This window comes from Sinohyriopsis cumingii, chromosome 16 (genome assembly GCF_028554795.1).
Source record: "Sinohyriopsis cumingii isolate HCF-2022 chromosome 16, ASM2855479v2, whole genome shotgun sequence".
Lineage (NCBI taxonomy): Eukaryota > Metazoa > Mollusca > Bivalvia > Unionida > Unionidae > Sinohyriopsis > Sinohyriopsis cumingii.
This window is the reverse complement of record NC_142976.1, coordinates 16030473-16047749: the sequence shown is the minus strand read 5'-3', so window position 1 is coordinate 16047749 and position 17277 is coordinate 16030473. Positions and strand designations below refer to the sequence as shown.

Here is a 17277-nt window from a genome sequence, read left to right as displayed (position 1 = left end):
CAAAGCCTCTCAGCTTTACGGCTGTCTCTTTTAGCAGTGCGAAGCTGGTCCCTAACACTGCTATACCATGGAGAACACTTTTGAATTGATACTCTGCACTTGGTAGCTGGGGCATGTTTGTTAAGCAATGAATGCAGGCAGTTATCAGGTTGTTCTGTGGTAGGAGGTAAGCAAGTTGTTAGGTTAGCTTGGATGTCGTGCATTAGTTTGGTTCTATTTATCATATGGAGATTTCTCTTAGTAGCAGATAAAGGTGGAGGGTTAGGGACTGATACGTCAAGATGGCATATAATGCAGCGGTGATCTGATGCAAGGTCATGGGATACCATGGAGGACCGTAGAATGTTATCATCAAGTCTATGAAGATTCCAGTCTAAAATGTAACCATGTTTATGGGTGGGTTGGTTAACTGATTGTTTGAGGTTGAAAACATTAATGGAATCTATGAGTTTTGATGTATTTGGGTTTCTGGAACAGTCAAAGTGAAAGTTGAAATCTCCAAGAATAATCAGGTTGTTTCCTATCAAATTTCCATAGTCCAAGGGATTTGGAAACTGCTCCAAAAAGAGAGAGTCAGCCAGCTTGTTTTTTCTACTTGGAGGAGGGCGGTATAGGCAGAAAAAATGGACTAACCTTTGCTCCAGTGTGAGTGTGCAATCAGCAAACACTTAAGAAACATGCCAGATCTCACTGGTTATTGTGTTAGATTTGCTCACTGAATCTTATTATAAAATTGAAAAGAGCATTATCCAACACTTTCGCTAATATAATATTGAATAGAATCAAAAAGAAATATGAATCTAGCAATAGTTTAATTAAATAAAATATTATTTTAAACTTGTTATTTTGTTTTCAAAATGCACAGGTTTGGGTCCGATTAAATTTTCCAGGAATACATGTAAACACATGAAATGTGAAACACAGTTAATGAAATATGCCACTACAAACTGATAATCTCTTGTTCTCTTGTTTTTCTTTCCTTCCCATATTTAGCTATGTCATTTGTTACAGTCTATCGAGATATCTGAAAGAGACAGCAGCCCCTGTCATAATGTTTAACAAAAAATTATGTTCATTACTATTATGATCTGCAAATATTGCAAATGCTTAGACACTTTCTGTCTCTGTCTCTCTTCTACAAATTTAATTGTAGTTCCAGATGTAAAATTGCTTATAATAAAAATATGCTTTATTACAAAGAGGTGGAAGTTACATTTTCTTTGAAGATAGATTTTAGTGTAATGTTTTGTTAAACATGTAATAGCGACTTTATGTTTGGCTGTGATAGATTGTAACTTTATGTGCTATATTGAAAGAATATTGACAAATTTTTTTTAATATGGTCTGCTTTGCATTGCTTGAAACAATATGTTAGACCAAAATATCGTAACTTAATATCATTGAATTTCTTAGTCCATATTAGAAGATTAGTTTTTCACTAATCAATGTCTTATTAGTTTTATAGTATTTGCTTCTGTGACAACAGTAAGCCTTTTATTTAATACTAAAACTTAGCATCAAAAGTGCTGATAAGTAGCTGTTAGGAACTTTGTGAACATATACTACTGACTATCGTTGACTGAAGGCAGAAAGTGGATACAAATAGTAACTGATTTCATAGTATGACTATTACATATCTGCTGGTGTTGGATTCACCAAAATTTCAGCCAAATACAGATTTTAATGATTGCAAAATGTAGACTATAACTATTATTTTGCTTTTGGTCAAGTGATGGTAGTTACCTGGTGGTAATTTGATTAAAATTGTTATAATTAACCAATTCAAATGCAGTGATGTATCCAACCAGTCATCTATGAAGCATGTAAAATTGCTAAAATCAATCACTTCATTTATTATAGTATAATTATGTACCATGAAGTTTTTCTCTTTATTATTTTCATTGTATTTTTCTGTAATTAGTGGTGTCTCCTAACAGATTATATTTTAAACGAGTGAGTGTGTGTGATTTGGATTTTTACATAAGCTTTAACAATTTAAAACAAAGGAGCTATTATACAGTTTAACAGTTAAAAAAAAGTCTTTCTGGTCTGATGGTTATCAGCTGACATGTGATGATGAAGAACCAAAACACTATTACTGTTTGTAACATCAAATGGCATGAGTTAGTTGACAAATTGGGTACATATACATGCGAAACAATTGTTTATTGAAGTGCGGTTTGTAATTAGAACATATCTGATTTATTTTCAGCCGCCAAAAAAAAAGAAGAGCGGAAAGAAGGGGAAGAAAGGAAAGAAGTCTGGGAAGGCCAAGACACCAACTGTAATTGATGGAGTGGCCACAGCAGAAATGACTAAAGAACAGGTCTGATGTAAATCATTGAACCATTTTTTAGGCTTACACTGCTTGCAGTTGTCATCTTGTTTGGTCTTAGCTTTCCATTTCTCAGTCTTTACATACATCTGCCAGTACTAATACATTTGTTAGCAGAATGGTACAAAAACCACTTATGTAAATAACCAAATTTAGTAGTCAAATTTTAATGCATACATAAATGTTGTAACGGCATAAAAATCTAATGTAGATGTCCTGATTAGATTTTGATTCCATTAAAGCATTTTGTTGATTTTTAAAATACATTACTGAACTTTTAGAACTGAGACTTTAAAACAAAAGAAAACCTTGTTGCCATGGTTATGTACAAATCACTTAATATAAATAAATGAAATTTGATAAGTATTATTTAGTGTGTATGTAAATACATTTTCTAGAATTTCATGCCGTTAAGGCAATTTTCCCATTTTTAAAAACGGTTTTGCAAACACATATATACTGTGAAAAGAAAGCGAAATTTTCACCTAAAATAATATGCCAGATTATCTGCATTGTGTTGTGTGTGTGTATGTATGCACACATTGTGCTCTATATGAAGTGCATCAATGTGCTCAGGTATTGACTGAAAGAAGGAAGCAGGTACAAAGTTGGTATTTGGATTCCTAAGAAAAAGGAATAGACAGGTTCAAAGAACTTAAAAAATAAGTGAGTAGTATGAGAAATAGATAATGCATTTGTCTGCATTTGAGTGTTGTGGTTAGTATACATGCTGGTGTTTGGGTGAGGAGAGAGAAAGAGTTTTTAAAAAAAACAATGAGAGAAAGGGCATCTAACATGAAAGATGTAAGTTTTAGTGACAGTAGATAGATACATAAGTGTGCACATGAGAGATCATATTCATGCTTTCCAAAAGTTTATTCCCCTTTTGTGTATATTGAATAAATTTTCTTGATGTAGGATTGAAACAAAAGATAATCACTGAAATTTAGCAATTGTCTCTATTTTGACAGACTCACAAAATCACAAGTTGGATTCGTGCAAATTTTAATATAGTAGGATAAAAGAACAACTTGTTCAATTTTCAGATATAACTTTCCATCTTTCTCTTTGAAAGGAAAACTGACACAAAAGTTAACACTTTACATTGAAGTAAAGGGGGTGGAGGCTGATAATGAAGAAGGTCAAAGCAAACTTTGATCTTTGGACATGTTGAGGCAAAATGAGACTCGTAGGTGTTAGGCAGCTGTTTCACCTGAATAGTGGACCCCGGATGTAGTCAGAATTGTTCTACCATTCATAGGGAGTTTTAATTATGGTAGTCTCACATACTATTTATAGGGAGCTGTAGTTGATGGTGGGCTGTCCTGTAATTTTCATAGAGAGACTTTGGTGGCCATGGCTGACTGAGAACTCAACCTGAATGTGCTGTTTGTCCAATATTTCAACCCAATAAAGTGCTTCTAACACTGGTTTCAGGAGATGTATTTTCATAGGTCAAGAAAGCACGTTTCAACCAAATGAAATGCATCCTTTTTATGGCGAATTAGGCAATAACTCATAGCACATACTGACTTCATCATATATGTCTTAATTAAAATGCATATTAATACCACAACATATTCAGCTGTATTAACTATGCTGTATGTTAAAGTAAAATGAATACATCTTTAATTGTCTTTTTTTCATTTAAAGTCCCAGATAAACTACATGTACTTCATTGGCGTTCTCCCTTTTCTCAAGATAAGTGTTACACTGGAACATTTTCACCAAGCAGCAGAACAAAATTATAGAATGGATAAACATTTTATAATAATTGAAACAAAATAATTATTTTTTCAGGTGCAGCACAACAATATCCAACATTAAATTCAGATTATCTTATTTTAAGCATAGAAAATTTAACAGGTCCAACAAACAGCTGTAAGAATGAATATTAATATATGCAGATGGTCAGTTTATTCTAAAAAGAGCTTTGAAAAATTTCTTGGTGAGTCTTTTTGACATTCACGTTATTAAATCAGCAGAATTTAGAATATTTTCTTGTCCCAGACTATTTACAGATTTATTTTTCTTTGGCTAAGTCATCAAAAATTATTAAATGAAAATAGCAGTGTAGATTATTAAAGAGAGAAAATGGTGTATTTTGTTGGAAGATAGGCTAATATCTTCTTTAAGTGTTTTAATGACTTTACAGGTCCTTTTCACTAAAATGCTTCTACTCTATAGACCCACAAAAAATGAACAGGGATTTACATTGCATTTAGAAGTCAGCTGCCTGTTGCTTTTGCTTGTGTTTTGCCACCAGTTTTCTAGATATTGCCTTGGTTTTGTAGCCAGAAAACCATTTATGACTCTTACAGTATCTGCACAAGAAATTTCTTTTGACCTTGTTTATATTTACAGTAGCATACAGAGCAGAATTTTGTAGCCGTTTGAGCTGAAATAATGACTACCATTTTTACCTGAAATCAGAGCCTTGACACTTTCTGCTGCTGTTTCAAACTCAGAATCAAGTCTTGGCCAGTTCCTTTACAGTCTTCAAATTTATTTTAATGAGATTTTGGTTAATGTGGGCTTGATTTGATAAAATGGCTGTTATTCTGTTAAGGTCTAAACCTCATATTCGGCTCTGTTTAAATTTTCTTGTTCTCTTCATTTTATCTGAGTGAGAAAAACCTCTTTTTCAGCTTTTTAATGAATAGAATCTGGACACTAACTATTTCTTGCAATAAAAGCACCTAATCTTGGATCTGGGTCTTTGTTTACCATTGTTTATCCTGGAGGCAGGGTCCTAAACTTCCCTTTTAGGAGAGTATTTGTTGGGGGAGTTACCCATCATTCATTTAAATCTTAGTAACTCCCAGTTTGTAAAACCGCTCTGGTGGCCTAGTGGTTAGCATGTCTGCCTTGGATGCAAGAGGTCATGTGTTCAATCCCTGGCCGAGTCATACCAAAGATTTACAAAGATGGCACTAACAGCTGCCTCACTTGGCGGTCAGCATTAACAGGTTAATGTTAGGACTGGTTGGCCTGGTGTCAGGATATTCTGACTGGGTGAGACATCATTCTACATGCCTGTGGCATGATGTCCTAGTGCTAGACAACACTATAAATTGTCAGCTGCAGACATCGAAGCGATATGACTGAAAAATTGTTAAAGCTACATTAAAAATCAAAGTCATATACACACATTTTGTGAATTTTTTTAAATTATAGTTTATCATCCAAAAGTTTGGCAACACATTCTAGTGTGAAGCTTTGTACCAAAAGTGGATGTTTTTCACTGTCTAAAGTGGGCTTGCAAATTCATTCTGTAGAGCCATAAAAAAAGCATCAAATTCAACTGCTAAAGCTACAGCATGCTCAGGGGTGTAATGATCATTAAATTTTGTAAAATGTTTTTCAACTGATTGTTGCATAAACCATTTATGTACTGATCTGTGACATATTTTTCCAAACTATCATGTGGCATTGAAGGAAAAACTAGTTAGCTAAGTATCTGAAAACAAACATACCCATTGCCTCTCAAAGACTTGTCTTTTTGCCTGCTTCTGTTTTTAAATTTACATCAGATTGCAAGATTGCATTGTTAGGGTTTAAACCTATGAGTCAGCATCTCTTGTAGGCAGTAGTAGTCATTTAGTTGAGATCTGTTGTTGGAGCAACAAGTGTTTTCCTAACTTCCTCCTGCAAACTGATGCACAGATATTTTCTCCTGATCAAATGGCTTCTTGTTCAAAAAGAGTAAATTACCGGTAGTCAACCACATCACTATTTATGCCATGAGAAGGATCAGATTCCGTCTCCCACTGAATGATTCAGATTCCATCTCCCACTGAATGATCCAGATTCTATGACATGACAGACATAGTACTGCAGCATGGTGTTCCCTCCAAGCTGGCAGTGTTTAAAGTTCCAGTCTGTCACCTAATTTGTCAGCTTCAGTAGGATGATCATCATGATATCATCTACATTTTATTCCAGAACCTGAATGTTCTACTTATGTTGTTCAATTCCCTTTTGGATTACAGGTATCTTTCATTGATGGGAGGATTTCATAATTAACATCCACACAAAACCCCGAACCTCCAAACACGTATTCTACTTACAGTCCATATTCCTGAAACAATAGGCACATGAAGTATGTCCCTTTGCCATTCTATTCTACCAAGCCAATATTTCTTTGAAAATCTAAATAATTGCTGATATTGTTTTAAAAGTAATAATAATCAGAAACTTTATCCTTTCAGTTTACACTTAGTAATAAATAAAGATTGATATTGTGACCAATTTTCTTTTTGGGATAACAAAATTCATTTCTAGTTAGTATTAAACAAACTGATGATACTAATGTGCTCAGTTTGTTTTTTTCAGCTGGAGGAGCACATTGTGCGTCTCCGAGAGGAGTTGGATAGGGAAAGAGAGGAGAGGAACTATTTCCAGTTAGAGAGAGACAAAGTGAATACATTCTGGGAAATAACCAAGCGACAGCTAGAAGAAAAAAAAGCGGAGCTAAGAAATAAGGACAGAGAAATGGAGGATGCAGAGGAAAGACACCAAATAGAGATAAAGGTAAATATATCTGACAACTCTCTTAACTAAAAAGAATATGCTTTGAAGTTTAGATTTAGATCTTCAAACAATGATATGCTTTGATGATTAGATCTTCTCATGAGACCACAATAGTGTCTAATATGGAGACATTGTATCCTTATAATAACAGGTAAAGTGAAAAGGGTTCAAAATGTATATAATACAAATTAAGGTAAGAAAAATCCCTGTTTTTAATTAAAAAGATGTTTAATATCATGTTTGAAAATTCCCATATTTAGCTTCTGTAATTGGGTGAAAGCTATTTAAGGTTTTACTGTAGTTATTACAGTATGAACTTTGGTATATATTGGGCATGTTCCAGTTATAATGAAAGCAACAGGTTTTAAGTATAAAAAAAAAAACAAACTATAAACCTTGTTTGAAAAACTTCAGTTTAAACATTTTTTGTTAAAAAATTTTTTAATTAATAATATGGCAAAACCCGTACGATTTGAACACTTAAAAAGTAAATTTTGTATTGTAACAGTCCATGTTTGTATTAAATGTCTTTCCTGAAAAATTGTGCTCTTCAGAATTTTTAATTTACCTTGCTTACAGAGACTTTGGTTTACAGGGTTAGAATTCAGATGAAACACAATTTTTGCTACATACTTTTCAGTTTGGTGGCAAAAGTTTCACTATGAGTTCATATTTCTCTCAAAATTCTTGGGAGCAAAGATTTTCAAGAATTTTCACCAGGAGACAAACAGTAAACTAGGTAGCAGTTTTCCACTTGCTATTGCAGATTTCTGATGATGGTTTTATCCATTGAGTTTGACTAACAATTTGTTGTCATGTTCTGAAGTATACCTATTTTCATAACTGTAGCATAACTTGAGCAACAAATTATCTACACTTTATTTCAAAGCTACCACAATCATTTGTTCTTTACTGCAGTGTCTAATCTATCTTTATGTTGCATTCGGGTGTTTTTACTGTCTGTCTACAAAATGCTTATACATAATTAATGAATGGCTTGGACCACAATATAGACTATGCAAACCAATACCAAAAATGCTTTTTTTTATTATCAAATAACTTTTAATATTCACAATTCAATACATTTAAGCCCAAGATAATATACAATAAATAGGCAATCAGAGTTTATTCACATATGAAAAATAAAGTTAATATTTTTTATTTCAATAATTTTCTGTGATTGAGGTTTTAAAAAGATTAAAATTGTAACAGGTTTGAAATAAGATTTTTTTTTGTTTCTACATGGATCAAATATTGACAAGTCTTGAAAGCAAGGGAGATTCCTTTTATGGATTTTTTCTGAAATTGTCAGGTTTTATGGGTTAGAAAAATGTAATGCTTTTAACATAATTTGAAACTTTTAAGCATTAGGTCGGTCAAGTATGCTGTATTTTTGGTTTGTTACTATGGCCATAATATGTAATCTGTTGAATTTCATTATGAAATTACTTTAGTATTTATATCCATAAAAAATTTCATTGATTTTTTTATTTCACTTATTTAATGTTGGTCTCAAGTAGTATGGGCAAGTTTACTTACGCCTGTGTCAGGGTACAGAAATTTGAAAAAACTAGATGTGAAATTAGAAAAATAAAGTCTGAGTTGCATTTTTTTTTCTGTGTGTGAATTTGAGCATGGTGTGCTTTTTTTCCTTTTAGGTTTATAAACAAAAAGTGAAGCATTTGCTCTATGAACACCAAAACAACATTTCTGAGCTGCGAGCCGAAGGTGTGGTATCACTGAAATTGGCCCAGGATGAGCACCATGGTGAGGAACGAGATCTGCGGAAAGACAAGAGAGCTCTGAAAGTGGAACTTAAAGAACAGGAACTTTCACATGAAGACATCATCAAAAATCTTAAAAAGGTTCATTATTATGGAAAAATATTTGTTTAGTGTTACTTAATATGTTTCACCTCACATCCAAATCAATTACCTGTTTTTACATAAAATTAAGAATTCTCAGTAGATTTTTGGGGATGGAAAAAATGCAGGACCACATTTCTAAAACAAATATTGGAATTCACATGCAAGAATGTATGATTCATTCCATATTTGGAATATAATGTGAAAATCTTCTGTTAATACCACTCACGCCCCAGTGTCCTGTCCCTCAGTAAGGCCATGTATAATGAAAACAAATTTAGCCAATGTTTTTTGTTCAGTTGTTTTCAAGGACTTGTTGCATAGTAAACTCTTATCCTGTTCACTTGATATTTTGAGTATAAAATTATTCCATTCTTCTCCTCTGTTAGTACCACTCTTGCCTTTGAGTTCTTCCCCTGGATAGGACCATAGAGTCAAGAATTATGATCGAGGCACATTGTAGTTGAAATTTTCTCATCATTTGTATTTCAATAACCCCTTTTCTAATATACTTATATTTGCAATCTAACATCATCACCAGACCTGCCAAACCTTACAACTTTGCTGTAAGTATGAAAATGACCCTAAAAATACAGACTTATGAAATGAAAGCAAAGCTACGAAATTATGATTGTTGGGTAAAATCTGGATAATTGGCTCAACCATGTTTGATTTTGATCCTGACTAACTTTACAGTGTACCATAGATGCTTTAAACTGGACGTAACTTTTCATGCAAAGTGTCTGCATGATCAAACTCTTGATTATAGTTTTTTTTTTTAAATGATGCCATGCAATTAATACATGTTAAAGACCAAAGAGAAAATATGCATCTTAAAAAGTTTTAATAAAATTGTAATAGTACAGTTGAATACAAAGGAATATTCAGATTCTTGTGAATAAAACCAGGAAGAAACAGTTGCATTTGTTGGACATAATGTGACGATTTTAGTATGTCTTACTGGTGTCATCATATGAAATAGAAGAAAAAAATAAAAGAATCATGACAAATTGAGAGATAGCAACAATCCATTGAGCAGCAAAGGGTTTGTAACTGAAGTTTGTGCTGCTGTACTAGAAGTAAATATGGTCAACATATACTTTACAAACTTTTCAGTTGAACATAATGTTTACTGGCACTGCATCAGTTTCAGATACCAAACTTGTTAAATACATGTTTCCAACTTAACAATAGCAATACATGATGTCATGTTGCTAAAACTGGTAAAACTGTTTGAAAAATATCAACTGTCTTACTGTGATAGTCTTGTTAAGATTGACAGGTTTGCATCACATGCACAGCTTCCCAAAGTAACACCCCTGTCACCTGGTTAAGTACATGCTTTAGGTTCTGAGACCAAGAATTATATTGGAGACACATTTTGGTTAAAGTGTTTTGTAGTAATTAAAACTCATTAAACCCTTACCAAAACTGGCTTCATATCTGGAATACATTATCACCATATACTGTCCTTCTGTTAATACCACTCCTGCCCCTGAGTTCTATCACTTTGTGGGGGGCCCCGAGTGGCCGAGTGGTCTAAGGCGCTCTTCGTTACGGATCACTGCCATCTCACCTCTGTCTGCGGCAGTTCGAGTCTAAGATTCAGCCAATGTGGGCATGTGAGAAAGCTTGCCAGTAGCTTCTCGTGGGTCGGTGGTTCTTTCCGGGGTTTTCCGGGGTTCTTCCTCCACCATTAATACTGGCCGCCATGTATAGCCTATCGTGCTGAAAAATGGCGTTAAACCCCACAACAACAACAACAACAGCAACAATCACTTTGTGGGGTTATTGACCATGAGTTATAATGAAGACACATTTTAATTATGGTCTTGATTAAGGGTTTCTTTTCACATATATTTCCTTAACCAATTCAAGCCATGTTTGGAATATGACATCATCACACACTAACCTTATGGATTTTACTATTTTGACCCCTGGGTCAAGTCCATGGGTCATTATGTAGGACAGTCTTTGGTAACAAATTTGATTTGCTCATGTATGTTTTAATTTTAATCCAATTTACTACAAATTAGCTGTATTATGTAACACCAGATTTCACTTTCTCCATATACTGTGTTGTCGCTATTGTTGTGTCCCATGATTGGGCCAAGGGGGGAAGAAGTAGGACACTTTTAGGTTAATTTTTCTTCTGATATTTAAAAAACTCCATACTTGATTCACTTCATAGTGGGATTGTTAACCCATGCTTCCCTTTCTCACTGTCCTGGACATCATTATTCAATGGTGTGTCCTAGAGTCAAGAATTTAATGCATATTTTGAATATGACATTACTTCCTTACTTCTCACATTGCACTGCACCTGCTCTTGGATTATATCTTTGTATGAGACCATTAGGACAAAAATATTGTTCTTTTTATTTGATTATAGTAATTTTGCATCCAGTTTACACCCTATCTTGAAATATATTACTGTACAATATTATGTACTTCTTTTTGTGGTATTCCTGCCCTTAGGTCATGTGTTTTGTTAGGGTCATGGAGCTTATACGTATTATTATAATGATAGATCATCTTGACAGCATATCATCTGTTTCTTTCAACAGGACATGTTCATATAAGAAATATATTTTTGAATGTGTAATAGGTTAATGATTTAAATTAGTGGGGAAAATAAAAATCAGTCATTTCTAATAAGAAAGTATTCTGTTTATTCTTACATTCTTTGCGATCCAATGTGGTTGTTCATTACATCAAGATATGTGTAATAGTGAGGCTTTTAATAGGGGGTATACAGTATTTTACGGTATTTTATCCTATCTTTTAGTTTATTTTACATGAATTGAGCAAGGCTTGGTATTGATAAAATAAGGTAATTTCTACTACTGAAGCATGATGGTTGCATACTGAGTCTGATTTCCGACAATTCTGTGAGTTAAGAAATCTGTATGTGTGGTCAGAAAATAATATAACACTGCAAAGCAGAAGAAAATGCACACTGAAGTTAATGTAGGCTAATTAGGTCATAAATATATTCCATTTATAAGTGATATTGAAAGATTGTTTTCTCAATATGGCAGATTTTGATTTGTTAAGATTCTTGCATCAATTTGTATGTCAGAAGAATGTTTGAATTGAAAGTAGTTCATGTCAGCAAATCACTCATTTACCTTTTTTCACTTTTAAGCAGAATGCAGTGTAACAACATGTTTCTACAAGTTAAGCTCATTTATTTCAGAAAAATGATGAAGAAATTACAATGCTTAGGGATGACTTTGAGAGACAGGCCAGAGAAATTGAAGCCAAATATGAAAAGAAAATGCGTGCACTTCGTGATGAGCTGGATCTGAGAAGGAAGACAGAGATTCATGAAATAGAGGAGAGAAAGAATGGACAGATTAATACCTTGATGAAGAATCATGAAAAAGCTTTCAGTGATATCAAGAACTACTATAATGATATTACATTAAATAATCTTGCTTTGATTAACACACTGAAGGTAAGTTCAATCAGATTTTACCTTTTCAGTATTTTCATAGCTGGTTTCTGTAATTTTAAGATACAACTATAAATTTTGGAACCAGTGTAATTAGAATAAAATCGCATTGGTTGGATGTTGATGCAACTTAGAATGATAAATTATGGATTTGTGAAACCGTGTGTCAGTGCTAGGACGGATCTCTGTTTGTAAATGGATTAGTATGTCTCAATTTTAGTCTAAAGAAATTAATCACAAAGTAGTAAATGTTAGTTTATAATGTAAATATTACTTCTGATGCTCAGTTGTACTAATCAAAACATTTATCTTTCTCCAGCAATTTTCAGTGCCGAATTTAAAACAAAAAATGACTGTGTAAAGCACTATAATAAAATGAAAATGTAATAAAATGAAAATGGCTTTATGGTGCTAAAATAGACTTTTGGTACAGACACAAATATGACAGGAAATGCACAATTTAGTACATAGTTGTAGTTTCCTCAACTACAAAAGCATATGGCCCTACATAATTAATTTGTTTGCATGTGAGGTGACTAAAAATGAGGGTAGAAAATAATTAGTTGTAGATTTCATCCATATTAAACTATGGTCATAATGTACAGGTTTCAAACAAGTTATATGTTGTCACATAATGTACAGGTATCAAACAAGTTATATGTTGTCACATAATGTACAGGTATCAAACAAGTTATATGTTGTCACATAATGTACAGGTATCAAACAAGTTATGTGTTGTCACATAATGTACTGGTATCAGACAAGTTATATGTTGTCACATAATGTACAGGTATCAAACAAGTTATATGTTGTCACATAATGTACAGGTATCAAACAAGTTATATGTTGTCACATAATGTACAGGTATCAAACAAGTTACGTGTTGTCACATAATGTACAGGTATCAAACAAGTTATATGTTGTCACATAATGTACAGGTATCAAACAAGTTATATGTTGTCACATAATGTACAGGTATCAAACAAGTTATATGTTGTCACATAATGTACAGGTATCAAACAAGTTACATGTTGTGACATAATGTACAGGTATCAAACATAAGTTATATGTTGTCACATAATGTACAGGTATCAAACATAAGTTATATGTTGCCATAAGTCCTTGTTATTTAAATGAGCTGCAGTGCTTATTAAAATCCTGTAACTTGACTATTAAAACAAATTGATTTACATGTAAAAGATTGCAATCTGAATTGAAAAAGGTCAACATTTAAAAGATGAAATTCTACTTTTGAGATTGGATGATTGATTATAGAATTTAAGTCACACTTATTTACCTCATAAGTTCAGCCAGGGCTTGTAAGACACACGGGAATTTGTGCCGCAAGCTGTTTGGGACTCACACGGTCATAAGGCCAAATGAGTTTTAGCATGGCCCATCGCCAATAAAAGGTTATTTACATCTCAAAAATCACTTAATCCATTTGCATCAAATGTTACAGGAGCATTCAGGCATTAAGGATTTTCTTATTTGATATCAATGTGTTATCAAGTTTAAACACCATTACTAAAAATAGAAAAATCTTTCAACAGATTGTTCTCAAAAAACTGTTCAACACGATTTTCACTAAACTTGAGACCTTCATCCAGGGATGCTTTCATTTAAATTTTGCCAAATTTTGTTTGAAAAGAAGTCATTTAAAAGTTTTCCTACTGTTAGTAAAGGGAGACATAGTTGACAGAGCATCTGCATCATCTGTACAGGGTGTAAGCCCTTGATGCTAGGATGCTGTCTGTCAGATTTGATCAAATTATATTGATCATTTTTTTTAGATAAAGCCTTTTGAAGATTTGTTACTTTTTAGAAATGGTAGCCCCATTTGACACTGGAATAGCACAATTTGTCAGAATTTGAAAGACATTAATGTCAGGTTGCATTCCATTGCATTTGGTAAAATTTCAAAGACATTAATGTCAGCATGCATTCCATAGCATTTGGTAAAATTTGACAGACATTAATGTCAGGTTGCTTTTCATTGCATTTGGTAAAATTTGAAAGACATTAATGTCAGGTTGCATTCCATTGCATTTGGTAAAATTTGAAAGACATTAATGGCAGGTTGCTTTCCATTGCATTTGGTAAAATTTGAAAGACATTAATGTGAGGATGCATTCCATTGCATTTGGTAAAATTTGAAAGACATTAATGTCAGGTTGCTTTCCATAGCATTTGGTAAAATTTGAAAGACATTAATGTGAGGATGCTTTCCATTGCATTTGGTAAAATTTGAAAGACAATAATGTCAGGTTGCATTGCATTTGGTAAATTTATTTGTCTAGTATTTGAGTAGTTGTTTCTCAACTTGTAACAAGCAGCTGTCATAATGGATGGTGGAAAAGCATCGTTTTTATTTTTTTTTAATCTTCATGTCAGTATGCTTTTTGTCAAATTTGATTAAATTCTGACGAACAGTTTTTGAGAAATATTTGAAGGTTTTTTAAATTTATGGAAGCAATGGCCATATATGTTTTATGGAATTTATATACAGGTTTTCCACTGTTTGGCATCATTTATACAGGATTGAAATCCTTCTGTCTTATTTGGTCCGATTCTGTTGAGTATTTTAAAAACTCATATAAATGTTTTTCTCATGAGCTTTTAGTCATAGATCAAAGAGCTTATGGGATGGCTTCCTGTCGATCCATCATCCTTATGTCAATTAGGGCAGATTTGTTATTATTACTTCTTCTAAGGAAGGAGTGCCGTGAAACTTTGCACACACATTTGTCCCAAGGTCTAGTTAGACCTAAATGAAAATGATGTCTTCCTAAACGTATGGTAATATCAACATGGAGGTTTTACTAAAAGACTTCTCATAATGTCTAGTTAGTCCTAAATGAACCTAGTTCCAATTGGACATCAAATTTGGTCACTATGACAGCCAGCTTGAAAATGTTATAATTGCTACAATAGCTTCTGAAGGGATTTTCTTATCCTCATATATGTCCAAGAATAGACTTTGCTTCTTGATCCTAAATGTACTCGTGTCCATCTTGCATCCAATATGGCCACCATGCTGAAATGTTTTTATTGTTCAGGACTGTCAGAGATAGTTTCAACACTCAGCAATAAAAAAGAAGGAACAGTCTTGTCTTAGATTCCAGAAAATTCTTGTCAGGCAGTAGAGCATCCTGCTAATCAAGGAACTTTTGTTTTAGTACGTTACCTGCTACTTCTGCATTACTATCTCTTTTCCTGACACTAGTCCCAAGTCCAAAAGGTAAATATTCTCTCATTTAATGAGCAGTTAGAGATCTAGAACAACAACAGTTAGATTCATTTGTTATTTCTTTTAGTTGGAACAGCATCCTTGTTTTCCTTGGAGTTCATGTGTCTCTTGGTTTTTGGACTTTGTGTGTCTCTGGGCACATGACATTTTTCATTGTTATAGTAACCTTTAAAATATCTATAGTAAAAGTCATACATTACAGAGTACCTCAGTGTAACTTATAAAAATGGCACTTACAGCTGCCTTTCTTGGCATTCAGCATTAAGAGGTTAGTATTCGGACTGGTTGACCTAGTGTTAGGATAATGTGACTGGGTGGGACATGATGCTACATGTCTGTAGCATGCTGCCTCACTGCAAGACATCACTATAAACTGCCACACTGAGGACATTGTAGCAAAATGACTGGAAAATTATTAAAACTATTTTAAAAAATCACACAACACACTCAATTTTATCCCTCTCAAGGTAACTGGTATTTGGGTAAGAATTACCACTTCCTCCTCTACTTAAGTGGAATATCCCCTCCATTCCAAGAAGGGGGTCAGTCTTTGGAACTCAGGACATATATGCTAGTTACTGTTGCCTGATATTCTGTCAACATCTATAAGGGTATCTCATGGGATATGTTAACAGTTTTGCTTGAGCACTTCAAAAAGCTTTTGAGGGCTGCCCCTCTTGGTCTGTAGACATTATTTGGAATACTAATTCCTACAGTGGCCTTGCAAGATTTAAAGAATCAGCATTTTCTTGAGTAAATAGGTGAAATTTTAAGTTTGCATGGGTTTAAGATATTTGCCTTGGACATGCGAACCATTTACATCAGAATTGAGGTCTAATTTTAGATCCATACAAATATTTGTGTAAGCAATGGAGTTTGTTTAGAAGACCTCTTTTTTGGAGTCATTTCTGAATAATTTAATATCATTTTGATTGATTATGTAAATAAGACATTTCCACATGGTTAGCTAAGTTCATAATCTATCCTAGAACACCCACAAAAGAAACTGAACTTTACGACTTTGCCTTGGACCCAGATTCTTTTCTGTCATGTTCTGGTAAAGATTTTAAATTAACAAACCCTTTTTGATTCCTATAGCTAGGGACTTACAAATCAACTTGCCTGACTCCCAGGACAAGCTCAAGTTTCCAAGTAACTTGCCCATGGGCAAGTCCAAGAAATTGACCTGCAATTTGTTAGTATCCTGATACTAACTGAAGCCAGTTTTGACAAATAAGGAATAAATTCTAACTTATCAATTACTTCAGTTTAGTCATAATATTTGTACATATCTGGAACTAGCCAACATTCAGTTCCTAACCTAGCCTCTGGCAGTTTGTTAGATGGCCAAGTATAGAGATTGTTTTTATGCATGTCTATGTCTTTAGGTGATTTAATTGTTAATAACTTGTGAGGTTTCATTGACAGGTGTGTTTGGAAATAAAAGGCACTCGTCACTAATGATTAATCACCAGAATTTCATTCAAAGTACGATTGATGAACCAAAACTGTTACTCTCAGATGCGGTTATTATGATATGGGGTTTATGTGTTAATTAACAAGAGACTAATAAGTAAATACTGCTTGGCAAACAATTAAATGGATAAAAAGAAATTTTCTCAGTCTCAAAAGTTGGCTTGTCAAACATTTGTTGCCTGTTGGTGATTTCAAGGTGACAAGATGATAACTGGAATTGAAAGCAGTGATGTGAGTGGACATAACACACCCAGAAGAACATGACTGAGTGAAATCATTGACAATTTTATGACTATTTCAGAGATAGGCTAATTTTACCTTGTTTTTCTCATGGATGATCATTTGAAATCTAATTAGAAAG

The 17277-nt window shown here is 33.5% G+C and overlaps 1 protein-coding gene across 1 annotated transcript in view; it reads left to right on the top strand.

Annotated features, from left to right (window-relative positions):
- Positions 1-17277, top strand: part of LOC149779990 (dynein regulatory complex subunit 4-like) — a 32206-nt gene that overhangs the window by 2704 nt on the left and 12225 nt on the right. The window contains exons 2-5 of the mRNA XM_089936715.1: positions 2213-2326; positions 6671-6868; positions 8527-8733; positions 11933-12193. Coding sequence (XP_089792841.1) covers positions 2213-2326; positions 6671-6868; positions 8527-8733; positions 11933-12193 — 780 coding nt within the window. The remainder of the gene's footprint in view (positions 1-2212; positions 2327-6670; positions 6869-8526; positions 8734-11932; positions 12194-17277) is intronic.